Source organism: Fukomys damarensis, unplaced genomic scaffold (assembly GCF_012274545.1).
Source record: "Fukomys damarensis isolate Sample0158 unplaced genomic scaffold, DMR_v1.0_HiC HiC_scaffold_22, whole genome shotgun sequence".
In the NCBI taxonomy this organism is placed as follows: Eukaryota; Metazoa; Chordata; class Mammalia; order Rodentia; family Bathyergidae; genus Fukomys; species Fukomys damarensis.
This window is the reverse complement of record NW_022900934.1, coordinates 13,355,849-13,375,790: the sequence shown is the minus strand read 5'-3', so window position 1 is coordinate 13,375,790 and position 19,942 is coordinate 13,355,849. Positions and strand designations below refer to the sequence as shown.

The window sequence follows — 19,942 nt, the reverse complement described above, 5'->3', positions numbered from 1 at the left end:
GAAATCTAAATGGGAAAAGAGGGCCCAGAGTAACAGAGTGGAGAGCAGCAGTCTGGAGCCAACAGAATCTATTGCTTTGCCCAAACCCAGCAGCTGCCCTTGGGCTCCAACTAATGGACACCATGAGAGACCGTGGCAATAGTCTTACACTTTTGAGAGAAGCTGAAAATCTCAATTTTTGTGTGTGAAATTGCTGTTTTAGAACATTGGCAACTACCTCAAATATTTTTAAACCCCAGAGAGAGGAACAATTCATTTTGTTTTTAACCAGATTTGGTTACTTAGCTAATAATTTGCTGCCTCTAAAACCCACACTTACAACATCTGGGTGTTTGGAGCCCAGTGCTATATTTTACATCATTTTTAAATTTTTTAAATTTTTAAAAATTGTATCATGGTAATGGGGATTGAACTCAGGGCTTTCACACTATGCTGCAAGCCCAGCCTTTTTTATTTTTTATTTTGAGACATGGTCTTGCTAATTCACTGTTTCCCAGGCTGGAATCAAATTTGTGACCCTCCTGCCTCAGCCTTCCTGACTGCTCTAAGGTGTGTGCCACTATGCCCAGCTTAAATTCATAACTTTATGTTATTTAGGACCATCAATACCATCCTTTAATGTACTCGCTGTGTTTTAGTAACACAGAGGTAACTGGTCATCCCAGTGGTGACCTTGTGATGATGATGATGTCCCAGTGAATGCAGCCTTTCTCTGAAGACAACTTGAATCAGTGTTAAATGTGATCACTTATAGCTGAGGCCTTTGAAAATGTCTGTCACTAGAATTCACATTTCCTAACCACGCTAGGTAGGAATTTAGAGAGGGTGACCACCAAGGTGGTACAAGAGTTGGAAACATTTGCAGTAAAATGAGGAGAAAGACCCAAGGGACCTGTCCCTGTGCCCTCTCCCTCCCAATCCATGTCATCAGCACCGTGAGTCACTCCGGAGCCAAGGTGTTCTGTCTTCCGTCCAGTGACAGGCTACGGACTTCTGCTGCCTAGAGGCACTCGTGAAATACCTTGGATGCATCCAAACCTCTCTCCACCTGCACAAATAAAACCGTGTCTGTTTTGCCTCTTAACCATGGACAACGCCAAGCTCTTCCCAAGCCTCTGCTCTTAGGGAGTTCAAATCCATATGCTCCCTCTCCGCCATCTCTCCTTCCTCCTCTGAGAAGCCCCATCATCCACTGCCTGGGATTCAGGTGGCATTTAAAAGAGCAAAATACAATTCTTCTAGTGGGAAAATCCAGTATGAGGAGGGGACATTGTAATCAAGTGGGTGTGCTTTCTGGGGGGGAAGCAAGTGGCTCGTTTCAATCCTCCCTTTCCCTTTGATGAAAAGTTCAGTGAATGTTTTATTACGTGGAATTTATAAGAAGTCTAGGTTTAGGTTATCAGCTTTAATATTTATACTGTTAGGGAGAGAAGTCAGAATCATTAGTAAGCATGCATAATTAATGAATAAATTATATTTCCCTTTGTCTCCTCGCAGGTACAAGGCAATGCTAGAACTAGTGATCTCACCCAGCCTCACTGTAAACAGCGACCGCCTGGAAAAACTGAAGTTGAGCCGCGGCAGCGACGTGGCGGGGGCTCTGAGGGACAGAGAAGGTAGGGCTCTGCGGCGAGTTTTGGTGACAGATGGCGGGCCCTGCTTGCCCTGTGAGCATCCATAGGAACTGACGTGTGTCTCTCCTGCTGCCATTTACACTGTTGCCTTGGGACCAAACTTTGGTGTAGGTCGCCAACGACCTTGTCATCGTTGGGGGACAAGTGTGCGCATGGTGCCCTGGGCCCCCTGTCTTGGTGTCTGGCTCCAGGAGACAAACTCTGACTTTGCCACGTAGTCTCTTTCAGGCCCCCCAGACCCAGCCTGGGCGTGTCCCGCAGGGTCTCGGGCTCCAACTCCGCCCTCCAAGCTCTCTTCTGCCATTTCCTGGCCCCGGCAGCATCTCGCCACGGTGCTTTGACGTTAAGACAAGAACTCGTCTGCCTTTTGCTTTCAGGTTGGGTTGGAGTCAAGGAAGCAGAGGAGAGCTAAAGCTGTTTAAAGAATTATTGGCAACTGCTGCAGCCGGACTAGTTTTCACTAGAACAATCCCAGCTATTGTTTGCTCTGCTGGGATCCGTCAGCCTTCCTGGTAGAGCTTGGAGTTAGCAAAGACATTCGGCTATTATGTTTAAGCATCGGGTTTAACCCTTTCCTTGGGCAGCTCAGAGGTTTGCTGCCAGTGTCCTAAAACCCCCCAGCCGGTCTTCTTTCCCTGTGTTCAGCGCCAGCTTGCAGGGCACAGATGCTACAGAACCCAAGGGTTGGGTGTCTGTGTGATATAACGTCACAAGGCATTTGCTTTTAGGCAGATCCAGGCTTCCATGAGAAATTGCTGTTGTCACCACGACAGTGACATTGCCCTTGCATACTGTCAGCTGGAACATCCCGGGTGTAAGGCCCCCAAGAGGGTCTAGGCTCCTGGAACTGCAGAGGACACACCCTCATTGTTGGGCACCTCGGAGCATCTGTGTAAACTGGCAGAAGGCTGAGAGGAATCACTAAACCCTGTTCGGAGACAGTCATCCTTGCTCCCTGGGTAGAGCCACTGTTCAGACTCTCTGTGTTTCAGCACCAGTGGGGACAGGAAAGGGCGCTGGCTGCTCAGCAAGAATGGTCCAGGTCCGAATCCCAGCCCTGCTGCTGCCCAGTCCAGGCAAATTGTTTAACCTTTCTGAGCCTTGGTTTCTCAGCTGTCGGGTGGGGGCTGAGTAACCACTCACTCTGTACAGTGCTCATGGTGAGGTTTCCATGGGGCATTGGGTTGTGAAGTATCCGGCCTGCCCACCTTGGGAACTTGGTAAATGATTAAACCTAGTCCATTGTCCTTCTTCTCTGAATCAGAAACCACAGTGATTGCAAAACTGGGATTGCAGAAGGCAGCGCCGACAATTCTGGCCCTCGGACATGCCTTTGCTTGGTTTCTGTGGGCTTTTTAAAATCTGGACTTCTGGTTTTCTTTGAAATGCTGCACACTTCAGCAATACTAAGTCCTCCTTCCACCTGGCTGCCAGGGGTAGGAGCTGAGAGGCAGCTGTTCCTTGGAGCCCCTTTTATCCTTGATTTTTGTGAGTACCTACTTTGTGCCGGCTGCTACTCAAAGCCGTATCGTTCAATGAATTGAGACTGACTCTCCTCCTTCCTCTCAGTCACCATCGGAGCAAACACTTGGCACTTCCTCTGCCAAGTATTTGTAGATTAACTCACTTAATCCTTGCTTGTACCACTATTATCACGAGTTACATATGAGGAAACTGAGGCACGGAGAGTTTAAACATCTAGATTGGGGTGGCATAGATAAATGATAGGCGAGAGTCAAACCTGAGTAGTCTGACCTCAAAGGTCTGTCCTCCTACCCACTGCACTGTCTCTCACTCAGTTATTGAACTGTGGGCTCATTTTATAAGAGGTGGAGACGGAGGCGCAGGGCGTTCATCATCCAGCTTGGAATCACACAGGAATCAAGCCCAGGCACCCTGGCCCCAGTTCCCACTTACAGATCACTCGAAGCCACTTTCTGCCAAGCTCTGCATGTTACCGGACCCGTGCTGTCCAACTGCCCCAGCCGTGAGGCCCACAAGCACTCCTCTTGGGGACATGGGCTGTCACCACCCTGGCCATCGCCTGGGGCACAGGCAGGAAGGCTTTGGGGAGGGGCAGTGGGGTAGAGAGAAGCTGTGCCCAGATTCAGAGCAGGTGGCCGTGGTGGGTCACACACCCCCTTTCCCTCGGCAGGAGACGTGCCACCCTTGAGGGTGCTGCTTTCCCTGCCTGCCTCTGCTGCCGCCTCCTGCACCCAGGCCACCGCTCAGCTTTGGTCCTTACTGCGTGGCTTGAAGGGTTCAAGTCAGAGGTGGACCCCAGAGAGGCGTGGGCCTCAGCACCTGCCCTCCGAATTCCTCCGGAGAGAAATGCACAGCCCAGATGCACTCAGGTGCCCCCGCTGTGTTCCCACCTGTGCGCTCACGACCGCTTTCCTGGGGCTCCCCTGCCCCTGAATATGAGAAGGAATAAGCATTCCACCGATGCTGTCGTGTCGATGGGGCACGGCGTGGTTGGAAGATGGCGAAGAAAGGGTTAGAGTAAGGTCTGAGGCCCTCGCCCGTGCCCACAGGCTCCCCTTGTCTGTCCTGGGTGCCTCTCAATCTCATCTCCTCCCCTGTACTCTTTGTTTCCTAGGCCTAATCCCTGCTTGTCTTTCTTCTGCTTTAACTGGAAACACAATCCTGCTCTCAGGGCCTTTGCACTTGCTGTTGCCTCTCCTGGACCAGCTTTCCCCTGACTCTGCAGGACGGTCCTCTCCTCCTGTCTAAGTGCCCAGTGCTATCTAAGTCCTGGAGAGACAGCACAGAAGCCCATCTTTATTGAGACTGCCACAGGTAGCAATAACAATGAGGAAGCCAGACAACTAGCATGTCAGATGATGGTAGTACAATAAGGGAAGCCACCCAGGGAAGTGGAATGTGAAGAGGGGTTTGCAGTTTTCACTAAAGTGGCTACAAAAGCTATCACTGGGAAGACAACGAAGACCCAGAGGAAGTGAGGGAGGCACTATGTGGCTGTGTGGAACAAGAGCCTTATGAACAGAGGCAGCAGCAATTGCAAATGCCCTGAGGCAGCTGTGTACCCAGAGGACTGAAGGAGTGCAGAGCAGGTGGTGCAGTAGAACCACATGAGCAAGGGGATCAGTGAGGTCGTCAGGGTCAGGCCACACGGGCCTTGGTGGGCCCCTGAAGTGACTGGCTTCTTCCTTTGAGTGCGAAAGGAGCGAGGGGAGCAACAGCCTCGCTGCTGATCCTGCCGGCTGCAGGATGCCGGATGCGGATGGGTGGAGAGACCACGGAAGAGGGTGTGGCAATAGCCCAGGTGAGAGGTGCGGTGGCCTGGGTGGAGGTGGGCCGGGTGCTGGGCAGCCCTGAGAGCAGCGCCCACAGAGCCCCTGCTCCAGCTCTTCGGTTCTCTGCGTCTCCACCAGAGGCTGCCAGGTGTCCCTGGTTGCTTGTCGGTGTCTCCCGACAGAACGCTGAGGCGCCTGCAGAAGGACAGCCTGGCTCATTTTTATCCCGCGCTGCTGAGAATGGGTTGAGGTGCGCGTGGAGTGAGTAGAGGGGCAGACGCAGCTCCTCCGTGGGGGACCAGGCTGCCTGGGCGCTGCTCTGCACCTGGCTGCCTCGGACCTCACCACCCTCTCACCCCTGTCCCCCACCCTGGGGGCCCTTCCTTCCCTCTTTTTTTTAAGACAACATAAATTTTGAGTCACCAGGTAACCGCTAGACCCGTGACCCTTATCAACACTTGGAACACTGACCAAACGTCCCTTTACCACACCCACCCCAGCTTGTCTTTTCCTCTGCTCCCCAGAATAATGTGTTCCAGGGGTGCACTGTGTACGGCCTTTTTCATGCAGTTACATATATGTAAATGAATATTTGTATCACTTAGGTATGTTTATTTGTGGGTATATGTATATTTACTAAACAAATCTTAGGCTTGCTGGAAAAAATTTGGGAGCACAAAATTTTCTGTCTTGTGCTGCGTTCCTTTGGTTCACTCAGGACAGATGGAATGATCTGGTCCTCTCTCTTTCAAACCGTACAGTCTGTGCTGAAGTCTTCCTCCCGCTGCTCCCCTGCAGATGAACACTTAGGTTGCTGGTGTGATCTTTAATTGTGGGCCGGGGAGGGGGCTTTGCGGGGCACAAATACAGAGCCTCGCTATGCTGAGCAGGTGCCCTACCACAGAGCCACCCCCTAAAACCCCCAGCCTTTTTCTAAAAGCTTGAGGGAGTCTCACTAAGTTGCCCAGGCAGGATTCAAATGTGTGATTCTCCTGCCTCCGTATACCAAGTAGCTGCAGGTACAGGCTGATTTGTGTTTTGTTTTGTTTTGTTTTTCGCCTTTATGAGCAATGCCACTGAAGTGTACTTCTCCATCTCCCTGTGATCCCTGAACATCCTAACCGACAGGTCACTTGCATCCCAGCCAAGCCTCGCTTGTAGTGGACCCTTAAAAGATTATTGATGGATGGGTGGATGGATGGAAGGATGGGTGGACATTTGGATGGATACAGACTGAAACGTCTTGGGGGATGACAAATAACTTCAGGTCGATATCGGATTTGAATCCTTAGTAAAATGTCCCTACTTTCCCCTGCCTCATTTTTCATGACTGAAAGTCACAGATGATAAAAACGTCCTTGCTAGGTTGTTAAGGGAACCACAGATAATACTCACGCCACCCTTAGCGTGAGATAGGATATGTGACCTATGATCATTACTATCCAAGGGCAAAGTGGACTTGAATTGTAACCCTGTCTTTGGGAAGGAGAGGTAGAACTTTAGGGAACTAAGAAAGTAAAGCTGAATGGAAGACATTTTCTCTTTTAGAATGCAGATACATTTTTCAAAAGCTGAGGCTATAATCTCATTAAGTGTTTCGAGGACAGGTGACACCATGGGGATAAGCTGGCTTCTCTCAGACTTCCTGCACCGCCTGTGTCCCAAGCAGGACCAGGCCTCATTTTCAGCTTCAGTCTGGCTGGTTCCAGCCCGACATTGGTGGATTTCAGTGCTCTTTTTTCTGGGCCAGGTAGAGCTGCCAGAGCTCTGCCCAGATCCTGGCTTCTGTCCTCTCTCCCAGTCACCAGCTGTGATTGTGTAGGGGCTTTCGTGCCCAGAGCAACCTCCACCTGCAGGCCACAGAGAATGCACTCAGTAACTATTGTGCAGTCCTAAGGAAAAGCAGATCCCTCCTGTGCGAACAAGGATACACAGTACTATAAATTTCATCACTCCTTCCACAGGTGAAACACATAAGTCCAAACATGCCTCCCATGTAATGTGTTCCTTCTGCCCTACACTGGGATGTAATGTACATGCTCATTAATTTTTCTTTACAACAACCCCCATAGCCGGGTATGAGGGCATAAGCCTATAATCTCAGTACTCTGGGAGGCTGAGGTAGGAGGATCTCAAGTTCAAGTCCAGCCTGGACAACTTAGCAACCTAGTGAGACCCTGTTTCAAAATTAAAAACACAGAAAGAGCTGGGGATATACCGCGGGGCCTTTGGTCCACAACAAAAGCATTTGGCAGAATTTTGCTTTTGTTTGCAAACTCTGCCTCAGATGACAAACATGACCACAGCCATCTTCTCCACACAAACACAAGCAAGGCTATCTTTTCTAAAAGCGTGAAACAAATTAAGCTTGTGAACCATGGTACCACTGTAGCTTAGTGCATAGGTTCAACTGCCAGCACTACACACACGTGCGCGCGCGCACACACACACACACACACACACACACCTCAACCCCATGGAAATAAATTTATTTTCAAAGATAACATGAACTAGTTCCAGGAAAGTTATGACTTTGATAACTTGTTTTGATTCTAATGTGCATTAAAATAAGCTTGCAGTGATTTTGATAGAAAAGCATGTATTTATGAACCCTCCAACACTACTCTACTGCCTCATTTCTTTCTATCCTCAGCAACACCCCACATCGGACAAATGACCTATTCACTGTCACACAGCCACTCCACAGCAGTCAGAACTGGAGCCCACCCACACTTCTGATCTCCTAGAATAGTGCTCTTCTAGCATTGCTGTCCCTGGCATGGGAGCAACTTCAATCCCCACCCCAGGGAGCTGAGCTGAGCAGTTTACAGACACGCACCTTTCATGGCAAAGACCAGCAGCCTCAGGACATGGTGCTGTCACTTGACGTGGCCTCGCTCCCTGCGGGATCCTTAGGAGTCGGTCTCTGGGGTCCAATTAGGCAACATAACAGCCTTTCTGCTTTCACCATCATTAGCTTCTTAATCTTCCCAGTGAGAGGCAGAAAAGCATGCAGTCAGCATGAGTGCACTGCTTTCAGCAAGGGCCCCAGGACAGTGGGAAGCTAGCTGTAGCTCCTATACATGACGTGGTTACCACGAGACAGCTACCTGCGCCCCCTGCAGGTGTAATCTGCTGCCCCATTTTTCGGGGAATCTGAAGCCTAGAGAAAGAATGGGCGTATAGCTATAGTGCAACAGAGGTGGGGTTTGAATTTGATCCTGACCGCTTAGTCCTACGTGGTTTCTTTAGAAAGAACATTAAACAAACACATCTTGAGATTTGGATTATGGATTTGGCCCACATTAAGTGCAGGAAGAAAGTTTGTCGGATGCATGCATGAACGAATGAGAGAACAAACTGTGTGTGTCCCTGGATAAGTCACTTTACACAGTCACAAACACAATCACACATAAGTGTTCACTCACACAAGTCTACAGTTGTAGTTTCCTTGTATTAAAACTAGATCTTGGGCCGGGGATTTAGCTCAGCGGTTTGGTGGCCTGCCTCGCAAGCGCAAGGACCCAAGTTTGATCCCCGGTGCCACAAAAAAAAAAAAAACTAGATCTTATGTTCTGCTCATTTATACATATTGAGCCACCTCAAATCCAGAAATCCAAAGTCTGAAAAGCTCCAAAATCAGAAATGTTTTGAGCCCTTTCATGATACCCCCAAGTGGTAAATTCTACACTATGAATCTTTGCTTCATGCACAGAATCATTAAATGTATCATATAAAGCAAGTCAGGCTATGTGTAGAACGTGTATATGAAATGGCCTGGGTCCTGTGCTGCTATGGTTTAGATGCTGAGTGTCCCCAGGAGTCAGTGAGCCAAAGATGTGGTCACCAGCAAGGTAGGGGCTATAGATGTTTAGAAGATAGGGCCTTATGGGAGTTATGGAAATCATGGGGCATCCCTTGAAGGGGATTGTGTGCTCCTCCCTCGTCCCCTCTGCTTCCTGCCTCATGAGGTAAGCAGTTGGCTCCTCTACACACTTCCACCATGAAAGGTTCCCTTGCCAGAGGCTGAAAGTCATGAGGCTGCTCACTCTTGGACTAGAAACTCCAGAACTGCGAGCCAAAATAAACCTTTTCCCTTTATAAGTTAACTGCCTTGGGTATTTGGTTATAGTGATGGAAAGCTGACATCTCCCCAAGATACCTTAGTATATATGTTTCAAAATCTGAAAAACTCCAAAATCCAAAACACATGTGGTCCCAAGTATTTCAGATAAGAGGTATTCAAGTTGTGTTACCTTCTTAGCCATAATATGTATTTGAGTTTGTGACTTCTGGAATTAAGATTTATTTTTATGAACCTAGAATTGCAACAGCTGTCAGTGACTTGAAGATCTGTATTAGCCCATACTGCAGACTTGGAGAGTGTCTGAGACTTGCAGAATCAGAGTCTGTATTTTAGCAAAATCTCTAGGTAAATGCAGGTGCATTGGTCTGCACCACCTGCTTTCATCCTCTGAACTTCATCATTGTAATTCAGCACTCATTTATATGAGATGACGTGTTTGCCCCCTGTCTTCCCCAGCAGACAAGCAGGGGCTTCACCAGGGCAGGGACTCTGGCTGCCTCACTATAACCCAATCCCCAGTACATGCCTGGCCCAGGTGGACAGCAAACGGATAAGCTCATCCCAGAAGTTCAGCCATCTGCTTAGCTAACGCTTCTGCCCTTGCCCCCAGGGTGCTAGGGAAGAAGAGGAGACTTAAATTCAGAAGTAGAGAGGCTCTTTACCTATGCCCACTTGAGAGCTAGCTGCCCCATTTTTTGTGGCAGCCACATTCCCCATGACATGATGAGGAAGTTGAAATAAATAGATTTGGCCCTGCTGGTGACTCTTGGCCAAGTGGCTCTACGATGTATTCAGTGACTCCTCTGTAGACCTCAGTGTCATGGCTTACGTGTAGTGTGGGTTCATCGTGGCAAGCTCAGTGGCATTGACAAGGTTCATGTCCACCCATCAGTGTCAAAGTGTGCCAAGCATGGTGTCTCCATGCTCAGGGCTCCCCAAAGAGTGGCCCCAAGGGCTCATGATCTCTTGTCTTACCTGCTGATGGCCCATGTTGAAGATCGAGCTCCAGATTACAAGTATTGCTTATCTGCCCTACCCTAGGCCAGGGTCCCATTGAGGAACTCATGAGCATCACCTCCCTGCCCTCTGACACACTCTTGTGTAGTGCACCCAGGGCACCATCCCCGCCCAGAGGTGCTGCCAAGGCTGCGACAAGGTCATTGCCAAGCTGATCGGAGCATGTGGCCTCCTGTGTCTCTACCTCATGTGTCTGTCCAGGTTCTGACCTGACGTCTGGAAAAATCTGTTAAATCCTATGACTGTAAGAAAGTGGTGCAGTGTGCACCTGGGCAGTCACTGAAAGGCATCCCGGGCTTCACTGAGGACCAGACTGTCCACCGTGACTGTAGTGGTAATTTGCAATCTCCATCTGCTCTACTGAAGCCAGCACTGTCTGCAGTGACCACTTCATCAAGCCCACATCCTGGTAGATGTTTGGCTATGACAAATGACCTGAGCCATTGGTGCCCAGGACCTCCAAGGCCTAGCAGCTTTGGACAGCAAAGCACGGGGGAAAGAGAGGCTCTTGGCTCCACATCTGTGCAGCCCCAGCCCCAGCTCTGTGCCCAACACCTAGAACCCCGACCTTGAGTCCTGTCCCGGGCCCCTAAGGAGGAGAGACCTAGCGATCTCCACTGAGCACCTCGCAGGTTCATCAGTGGAGTCGCCAGCATCCTAACCAGGGGAAAGGAAAGCAGAGAGGGAGGGAGGGAGTGTGGGAAAGAAAAGGAGAAAGGAGGCCACGCCATATCTAACACACACATTGTCCAGCTTCTCAAGTCCCCCAGCTGTCTCGGGATGAAAAGGTTAAATGTGATACAGTAGAAAACAGGCAAAAGTCTGTTTTCAAAATTCATGCAGTCTGCCAAAGGGAAACCTCTGCGCGCCCAAGAATGCCTGTGCCTCCCTGTGGACTTCCTGGCCTCTGGACGGGGAGGGGCGTGTGTGTGACGGATGCAGAGCGACGCGGGGAGGGAGGCAGGTGGGGAAGGGAAGCCGGGTGAGACACATGCAAATGCACCGTGGAGACCGAAGAGAATGCGGAGTTAATGTGAGCCCATAGGAATGTTTTCCGGTAGAGTCAGATTCTTATGAATATGTGCGTTTTTATTAAGGAAAATATTCCAAATGTTTAATTCAGTAATCCTTGTATTGCTAGACGCACACAAGTTATGAGCTTTCACCAATAATGAGACTGTGGTGCTTCGGAATGAGGCAGTTGGTTCTCCGGCCCTAAGGGAGGAAAAGGAAGGGGAGATGGGGTTCCTGCCTGGGGCACCAGCTCTGAGAGGGTGGGAGCATCGGGGGCACCTGCTGGTGCTGGGTACTGTCCTCGACAGTAGCCCACTCTGTTTTAACCTTCCCGGTTTTTCTCATTGTGCTGTGTAAGAACTAGGGATTCACACCGCCACTCGACCCATACACCCACGGCACAGTCTCACACCTATAACTGACATGAAGGTTGCACCCAATTTGTTCTTACTATTGGCGGTATGTGCTGATATTTCGTAAGACAAAACAGATAATTCTTGGGGGCACATCCTTAATCCTGGCATTCTGGGAGGCTGAGGCAGGAGGATCATAAATTTGACCCCAGCCTAGACAACTCAGTGATTCTGTCTCAAAATTTAAAAAAAAAAAAATGGGCCAAAGGTATAGCTCAGTGTGAAAGCCCTGGGCTTAATCCCCTGTACAACCCCCCGCCAAAAAAGACAGTGCTTTTGAACTCCAGTTATAACTCTGTAAATGAATTTTTAGACCACCTCCACCTCTACCATCTGTTGAGTGGTTCAGGACACAACAGAATTTGACCCAGCTGGGAGGGAGGGACTATAGGTATGGACTCTGGACTCACATAGTTCTGGGGTTCGAGTCCTGGCTCCCTCGCTGCTGGCCTTGACTAAGGTGCCCAGCCTTTAGAGCCCAGCCAGCTTCTCCATCTACTGCCCTCCTGTGACCCCCTCGCCAGGACTACATGAGGTCACACCTCTAAGCCGCTAACCCAGGGCCGGGCACATAGTCAGCTCCGAGCAGGGGCTCACTGCCATTATGACGATGGCTGTCCTTGTCTGCCCTTTGGCGTGGTTGAGACAGGTCCAGTGCTGGGCCATCTAGGTGCAGATCACACATCTGTCCCTTATGACCTGGATGGCCCTGGGTGAGTTATTTTAACTCTCTGGGCCTCCTGCTCATCCTTTGGGGACATGAATAGAGTGGTTATGGGGATTAGAAGAATTAACCCAAGTAAAGTATTTAGAAGGGAGCTTGGCACATAGCAAGCACCAGGTAAAAATGGATACCATCATCATCATCATCAACATTTTTTTCGTTTAATCCTCATTCAAGCTTGAAAGATCAGGATTTTCACTGCCGTTGCTCAGGGGGCCCTGAGGCCTGAAATGTAGGCAGCCTGCAGTCCCAGAGTGGGGAAGGGAAGAGTTAGAAATGCAAGGTGGCCGACTGAGTCTCCGCTCAGAGGCTGGGAGAGGCACAGCACTTGGGGGCTTGGAGCACAAGGATCCCCAGCCACTGCCCTCGCAGCAGGAAGTGAGAACTGGCAGGCGGCTAGCACACTTAGCCGTCAGTGGGCACATCATCCGGATTTGTCCAGGCTGCGGTGAGGACATGGAGTTGGGTATTTGAAGTATTCGCCAGTGAACTGGACACTGGTAAATCAGACTCTGTTCCTTCCTCTCACTTCTCACCACCTCCTGCATCTTGTCTCTCATGCTGTTTGGATGCCTCAGGAGCCCAGGCCTCATCCTCCACCCTGGGTGGAGCCTCGAAGGTGATCCGACATGTGCCCGCCCTTGAAGGGGCCATGGACTGGCACTGGGGAGGAGGAGTGTAGAGGTGACATCATTGGAAGAGTGAAAGTGGATGGTGTATGTGCAGAGCCATTCTTGGGCTTGGGGGCCGGCTTTGAGGTGGAGAAGGCAGTGGTTCTCTCCAGGAGTAGATGTGGCACTCGCGCGGGCCAGGCCCTGGCTGTGCCTCTGTGTGGTCACGTGATCTGGCTCGAGCACATCCGTTGTGTCTCCTTGGCCCGGTGTCTCCATCTAGCAATGCACAGCGGCATGGATTCTACTCTGATGTTTGAAATGCTATTAGATTGTCAACATGCCGCCCACCCTTCATTGACTTCTCGGAGATGAAGGGCACCCAGGAAGAGTTCTGACTCTTGTAGGAGAAGAATGCTGCAGGGGCGGGCATCAGGTAAACTTCTGTGTGGAGAAAAGCCCCTGGAGCAGCTCTCTCGAGTTCCTGCCCTCTTAGGCCACTGTCTGAAGTCACAGCTTCTGGAGAACATGGCCTCGCCGGCTAAACTCTTCACATTTTTCTTTGTTCCCCCTCCTCCACAGGCATCCCCAGATCGGCTCCTCTGAGCGTGCCCCAGCTCTTTGCAAGGTGAGTCCCTTGCCTTGTCCCTGCTCACACTCTCCCCTCCCTTCTGTGAGGGAACAGCTAGAGAGAGGGCTGGGGTCAGAGTCTCATTGCTGGCGCCCACAATGGAGACCATCACACGTGTGAGTCCACCTGCCAGCCTTCATCTCACCGTTGGGATGGGTGACAGTCGAACAATCTATCCCATAAAATGAGTAAAAAAAAAAGTTCAAAAGCTGCCTAGAATGTGGCTGGAGCGCTGTTCTGAGAATGTTTGTTGGTTGTTGTTTTCTTCTTTCTTCTCTGTTCATTTTTTTCACTTTTTCCTCCCTTTCCTTGACTCTCAGTTCTTTTCTTCTGTCTCCTCTGCCCTTCAGTCTCCCTTTCTCCTTTGTTCTCCACCTCCCCTTCTTTCTCTCCAGGTTTTCCCTCCCTCCCTGCCTCCTGCTCTCTCCCTTTTCCTGCTCTTCCAGCCCCAGTTCACCCAGCACTCCTGGGTACCACGTCCTGTGCTGAGCCCTGGGCACAGGGTTGAGGGAGACTTGGCCTCTGTCCTGGGAGGGTGCGGAGACAGCGCTCCAGGATGCGGGCAGTGGGGGCCCAGTGCTGCAGGGGGCTCACCGGGGAGCCGTCTGTGTGCCGCCCCCGTCCTGCCACCTTCAGGGCAGATGAGGTGCTCCTTGGCATCTGTGACTCTTCCTGTCACTGGGGGAGCCTCAGATGTTTGGGGTGGGGGTGGCAGCGAGCCACCTGGGACTGTGAGATCCCCCTGACTCTTAAAGGCCTTGGGGTTAGAGACGCCATCATCCTTTCTCTGGCTTTAACTTTCACCCCATTTAATCTGAGTTGCTTAACTTGGCTTTGATAAGAAGCAGGAGTTGCACATCTCGGATTTCTACCTTGTGCTTCTCTTCTGAGGCAGGGTGCGACTCGGGAACATTTTCAAGTACAATTCTCCGAGCAGCAGGAAGTCCCAGGCACCCTGCAGAACCAGGATATTGACTGATGAAACGCCCTCCAGAATTGGTCCTGGCATCCCCCGCTCAAATGAGATTCATATGCAGTTTGGAACAAGTTCCCCAAATAATCCTTTATCACAGCAGTACAGTCAAAAAGAAAGCAGGGCATGCAGACATGTGGTTATAATTCCATAAACTTTTGGTTCACCTTACACCTGTCATGAGGCTTCATATCCAGGCAAGCCTACCATGTTTAATATGTAGAAAAAAATATCTGGAGCCAAACAGGTTTTAACTACAATGATATAATATAACCAAAATGGACTCAGACTCCAATTTTGGGATCTCATCAGTGTTTACCAGCCCTCACATGTCCGTTAGAGTAGTTAGACTGTCTCTGCTGTGGTGTCCAGCAAAGGCCACAAAGTGGAGGGTGTGAAGGTGTGGACAGAGTCCACAGGCTGCAACAACTGTGTGCTTTGGGTGTGTTATTTAGTCTCTATTTTCTCATCTGCAAAGTGGGCATAAGGATATAAACCAACTCCGTGAGTTACCATAGTTATGAGGTTTAAGTGAGCCAGCCCTCGTAAAGTAATAATTCAGACAGTCCTGGCACAAGATAGGCATGAAAATTGCCAGCTGTTTTTATTACTAAGTGAAGTAACAGTAGGGGCTGTTGCAGTCAGAGAGTGACATTCAGTCTGGAGTGGTTGCTACTCAAGGCCAGCTGGTAGTACCATAGAACAGACTTGCAGAAATGCTTTCCAAGGGTAGAGGAGAAAATGAAGAGTGTGTGTGTGTGTGTGTGTGTGTGTGTGTGTGTGTGTGTGTGTGTACAGCCTCCTGGTTTTAAAATACTGGCAACAAACTCAAAGTAGGAGGAAAAACAAATACACTGCTCAAAGAAATTATATCCATGGACCCATGGACTAAATGGCCCATTCCCCTCCCACCCCTCTGAGTTAGAATAACTCACTCTGACTATATCTGTTGGTGTGTGTAGGGCTGGATAAATCCCTGTCCTATAAGTGAGACGTAGCAAAGCTGCAAGGTCACAAGCATGGGCTCTGGAGTTGGACTTCAAAGCTTAAATTCTAGAGTTACCTCTTTCTAGCTCTGACTTCAGGTCTCTTGAGCTTTGATTTCTTCATCTCTAAAATCTTTATTTAAAAACTTTCACGTAGAGAGTTCAGAAGAGGCTCCAATGAGATGTATACACATATCAGGATTATTTGAGACAATTCCCAGCATAGTGGTCCTTATATTAGAAATGTCTTAGTAAATATCCCCTGAGAGCCTGGCCCTTTATAGAAACTGTTGTTCATCTTAGAACACAGAATCCAGTTGTGATCCTTGGGTGGAAGCAACTCCAGCTGATGTCAGTCTATAAGGACTATTTGGAACAATCTGGGATAACTTACAATATAAATGGAAATGGGAAAATCAGGCCTTGAGGAAGATCAAGAGTAGCCCAGCTTCTGGGATCCAGACAACAGGAAGGAACTGAAAGACAGTCTCTTCACAGTGTGACTTCCAGAATAAATTGTTCAGCCTAGGATTTAAATCCCCAGGACAGAGACTGATCAGATGATATTGGTTCATGTGCCCATGCCTTGGTTTAGAACAAAACGTTTTGACTGACGACCCCGTTAAAGCTGGGAAGGTGTCTAAAACAGGATGGACAGACAGGGTAGGACAGGTTCTGCTTCAGTAACCAATAAACCTTGAAGTCTTAGTGGCAGCACACAATGGAGGTTTCTATTACTGACAGGAGTAACACAGGACTAGGTGAAACTGCAGGGCACCTCTTCTCCATAAGCTGACTCGGAACTGGGGTGCTTCCTGTTACGATATGGCCATTGCAGACTTTCCGTTGCTTTTGCTACCAAAAAAAGGAGAGAAAGCAGGAGCCCTGGAGGGGATGTTTTTGTTGGCCACACCGGGTGTGGCTTACACATCTGTCCTCACTCCATTGGGTGGAACTCTGACACATGGTCCAATCTGAATGCAAGGGAGACAGGAAACAACCTTCCAGGTTCCCAGGAAGAGAAAAAGGAAATGAGATTTATGAGCTCAGAAGTTGCCTCTGCCCTGGAAAGATTGAACACCCAAGGAAAGATGGCAGTGTTGACACCAAGATGCAGGGGAAGGGATGCTGGGGGCTGAACTAAGATTTCATCTTCTCTTCTTGAGCGCAGACCTTGCCCACGCATCCTGCCCAGCCCGTCTTCTGCAGCCATGGCAGCCTACGGCCAGACGCAGTACAGCACAGGGATCCAGCAGGCCGCTCCCTACACAGCTTACCCGCCTCCAGCACAAGCCTATGGGATCCCTTCTTACAGTGAGTACCAGACAAACCCTTGCTTTCCTCATGAAGTCCCCAGCATCATGGTTTTCATCCTGCCCTATTGTTCATTTAGATTGAGAAAGATAAATACAGCTTGGCTAATTTTGAATTGGAGATAAAAAGAGAAGAGACACAATAAATACAGTTCAAATTCTAGTTTATGCCAAAGGCTCTTTCGATTGCAAGAATCAGGAACCTAAACCAAGCTGGTTTAGGAATTTGATGATTCACATACTGGTTTATTTGGGGGCACAGTTAACATCAGCTATGGCTGAACCCAGATACTCAAAGGACGTCATCGGGATGTGTCTCACTCACTTTCCTCTGAGTTGACTTTACTGCCATAGAAGTTGTCCCCGTGTAACAGTAAAAATGGTGCCTATAAACTTTGTAACCTTTCATCTTGTGGAAAGATGATTCATCTTTGCCAGTACTTTCAACAGAATCCCATATTGGCCCTCTTTAGCCCAAGCTGGATCATTTCAGGAGATGAGGTGAGGGCAATAAGGAGGCTGAAACAGGTGGATTATGTATTTGGGAAGGTGGTTCTCTCAAAAGAAAATCCAGAGATGGTATAGGGTGAGAAGGGGAAATGGAGGCTGAGAGGCAAAAACCACAGACCTCTTGACCTTGACTCTCAGCACATTACTGGTAAGAACTGAAGACTTCGTGAACCTGGCTCATCTACTAATCTGCCTCTGCCTCTGGTCTTTATTCACACCAAGTGACAAGACCCTGACATTAGTCATCTTAGGGAAACGAGGTAGCTTATTGTCTCCATAGCTGAAACGTTTTAGGACACTGGCTTTAGGAAGAGTTGGATCCCCGGCACTTAAGTGATACCAGGAATCAGCTTCTGTTTCCCACTGTGGTAGCAAAGGGAAACCTAGCACTTCTGGGCTGCAGTTCTCCACAACAGGGAATGCTTCCCATCCAGAACTTCTGCGCTGGCCTAGAGTTTCTCCGACTCAGATCCCTGACCCAGACACAGCAGCAGAGAAGACAGGATGGTCCAGATGGCCACACTTGGCTGGTGCCACCATGCAGCCCAGAACAGCTGATCTAAATGTGAGGGGGTGGGTCCAGGAGAAGGAAGGGTAGGTGGAACCCCTGGGATGCATGATGGCTCTCCAGTCACCAAACCCTGGGTCCAGGAGAGAGAACACAAGGTTGGTGGGCAGCAGGCCTGCCTTCCATGCTTAGCTGCCCTGGTGTCTCTGGGCCTCACTGTAAAATCCTCGACGGGAAGATCAGTGTCCATCTCCCTTCCCAACTGACGGGTGTTGCTTCACCATGGAGAGTGAACCTGGTGTTGCTTTTCCTTTTCTTCATCCCACCTCTGCCCTCTCATTCATTCATCACCCGTCCATTCACGCGTTCAGCATTGGTTTATATGTGTACAGTGGTCCATGAGGCAAGACGGGCCCTGTCTCCATGGTGCTTGCAGTCTAAGGCAGAGGCTGAGGACACAGGTTGAGGTGTGATGGTGATCTCTATATTGTTTTAGCCTCTTAAATATACTTGACTTTTAAAAAAATTAATTGCCAGTTTGTAAATGGCAAATGTTTAAGTAACAGTTCACACCTGCATTATCTTTAAACAGAGGATTGGGCAGCCCAGTTTGGTGTCAAGAGTGTGTGGCCCTGAGAAGGGACGTTCCCATAAAGCCTCATTGGCCGCAGAACCCGCCCAGCCCATGTTACTGCCTTGGACTCTCTGCCTGTCTCAGGAACACATTCGAGCATGCAAGCCCTGGCCTTGAAGGAGAAAAACATTAGGCAGACTTTTAACTCTGTATTTCAAACCGTGAAGCACAGTGTGAAGGAAGACAAGAAGCTCCTGACAGAAAAGCAAATAAGAATATGATTTATTTTAGGTTCCAGGGCCAGGGAACCCTTAAAGTAGCAGTTAATTCAGCTGCCTGGTGCAGTACCCAGGCAGAGGGTAGCCATGGCTGGCGCATGAGGCAAGATGTGTGGGCCAGGCGGGCAGAGCCTCAGAGACCTCTAAAAGACTAGGGGTTTATTCCCGGTGGGACGGGCTCCACTGGTGAGCGTGTGAACAGAGGGTGGCCTCCGGTGCTGGCAGTACAAATGGCAACACTGCTGGGGAGAGGAGCAAGAGTGGAAACAGCAAGGCCCATAGGGAAACTGAGGAGGCCTGGAGGGGGTCCTGGAGGCCCGGGCAAGGCTGTGGCAGGGAACAGATAGCCGCGGAAAGAGCCAAGAGGCCTTCTGGAGGTGGGAATGGCAGGTCCTGTCTGAACATCAGGTCTGGCATTAAAACAGTCACCGTCGCTGACTTCTCGTCACTCACTTTGCTTTGTGTCCATTCACTCGTCTAATCCCCACCTCAACCCTACAGGGAAGGTCGCAGCATTGGCCCCCTTGACCGATGAAGAAACAGGCTCAGAGAGAACAAATAGCTCACCCAAGGTCACCCAGCTGGTTGGTGGCAGAGTGGGAATTAAACCCAGGCAGCCTGGCTCCGGGGTCGAGGAGCCCCCGACCACTGAGTTCCACCGCCCAGACATGCGTTCCCTAAATCCTGAGGGATTACCTGTGACAGACCTGGGCCAACAGGTGTGGGCATCTCGTCTGCTCTCTCTCCCTCCCGTGCTGGAAGACTTGTGACAGTCACACAAAGTTGCCCCGCCTGGCTGACAGCCAAGAACAATGCAGCCATATTATTTTTCACATAAATGAGGAAACGAGCCCTGTTCCCAGACAAAACATGGCATCAGATGGAAATTAATTTGGTTCAAAGTTATTTTACTGTCTCGGTTACTTTCAACGAGTCTCTTTCCAGACAATACACAGTACAAGAGTGCATGGTCTGCAGTCCCAGTACTGGAGGTGGGAACCTGGGCCAGTGACCTCACCTCCTGGGCCTCAGTTTCCTCACTAGTGCAATGCAAGTAATCCTAAATCTGGCTTCCTGTGCTTACCATAAGGGTTAAATAAAGTCATCTATGTCAGAGACTATCTGGCCTCTTCTGTAAAAGGAACTAGTTTTCACCTTGGGGGCTATATGGTCTCCATCACAGCTGTTCGGCTCTGCCCTTGCATTATAAAAGCAGCTAGGCACTGTGTTCCAATAAAACTTTATTTATACAAACAGCCAAGGGGCAGATTTGGCTGTGGGTCCCGCCCACAGGAAGTACTGAGTGGACTGCAGCCATGTGGGCAGAAGTGGGCAGCCACACACCCAGAATGGCCATGTCACTGAATACTAATGGGCGCTGAAAAGCCGCTCCCCTTTGCACATGCCCATGC

General features: G+C 49.7%; 1 protein-coding gene across 3 annotated transcripts in view; it reads left to right on the top strand.

Moving 5' to 3' along the window:
- The first annotated feature begins 1,498 nt into the window (after nucleotides 1-1,498).
- The window catches only part of Eya2 (EYA transcriptional coactivator and phosphatase 2), a 146,186-nt gene continuing 127,742 nt past the window's right edge, over nucleotides 1,499-19,942 (top strand). For all 3 annotated transcript variants that reach the window (XM_033767029.1, XM_010626243.2, XM_033767026.1), the window contains exons 1-3: nucleotides 1,499-1,616; nucleotides 13,340-13,385; nucleotides 16,519-16,661. In XM_033767029.1, the coding sequence (XP_033622920.1) occupies nucleotides 1,508-1,616; nucleotides 13,340-13,385; nucleotides 16,519-16,661 (298 nt within the window). In that variant the 5' untranslated portion in view covers nucleotides 1,499-1,507. The remainder of the gene's footprint in view (nucleotides 1,617-13,339; nucleotides 13,386-16,518; nucleotides 16,662-19,942) is intronic.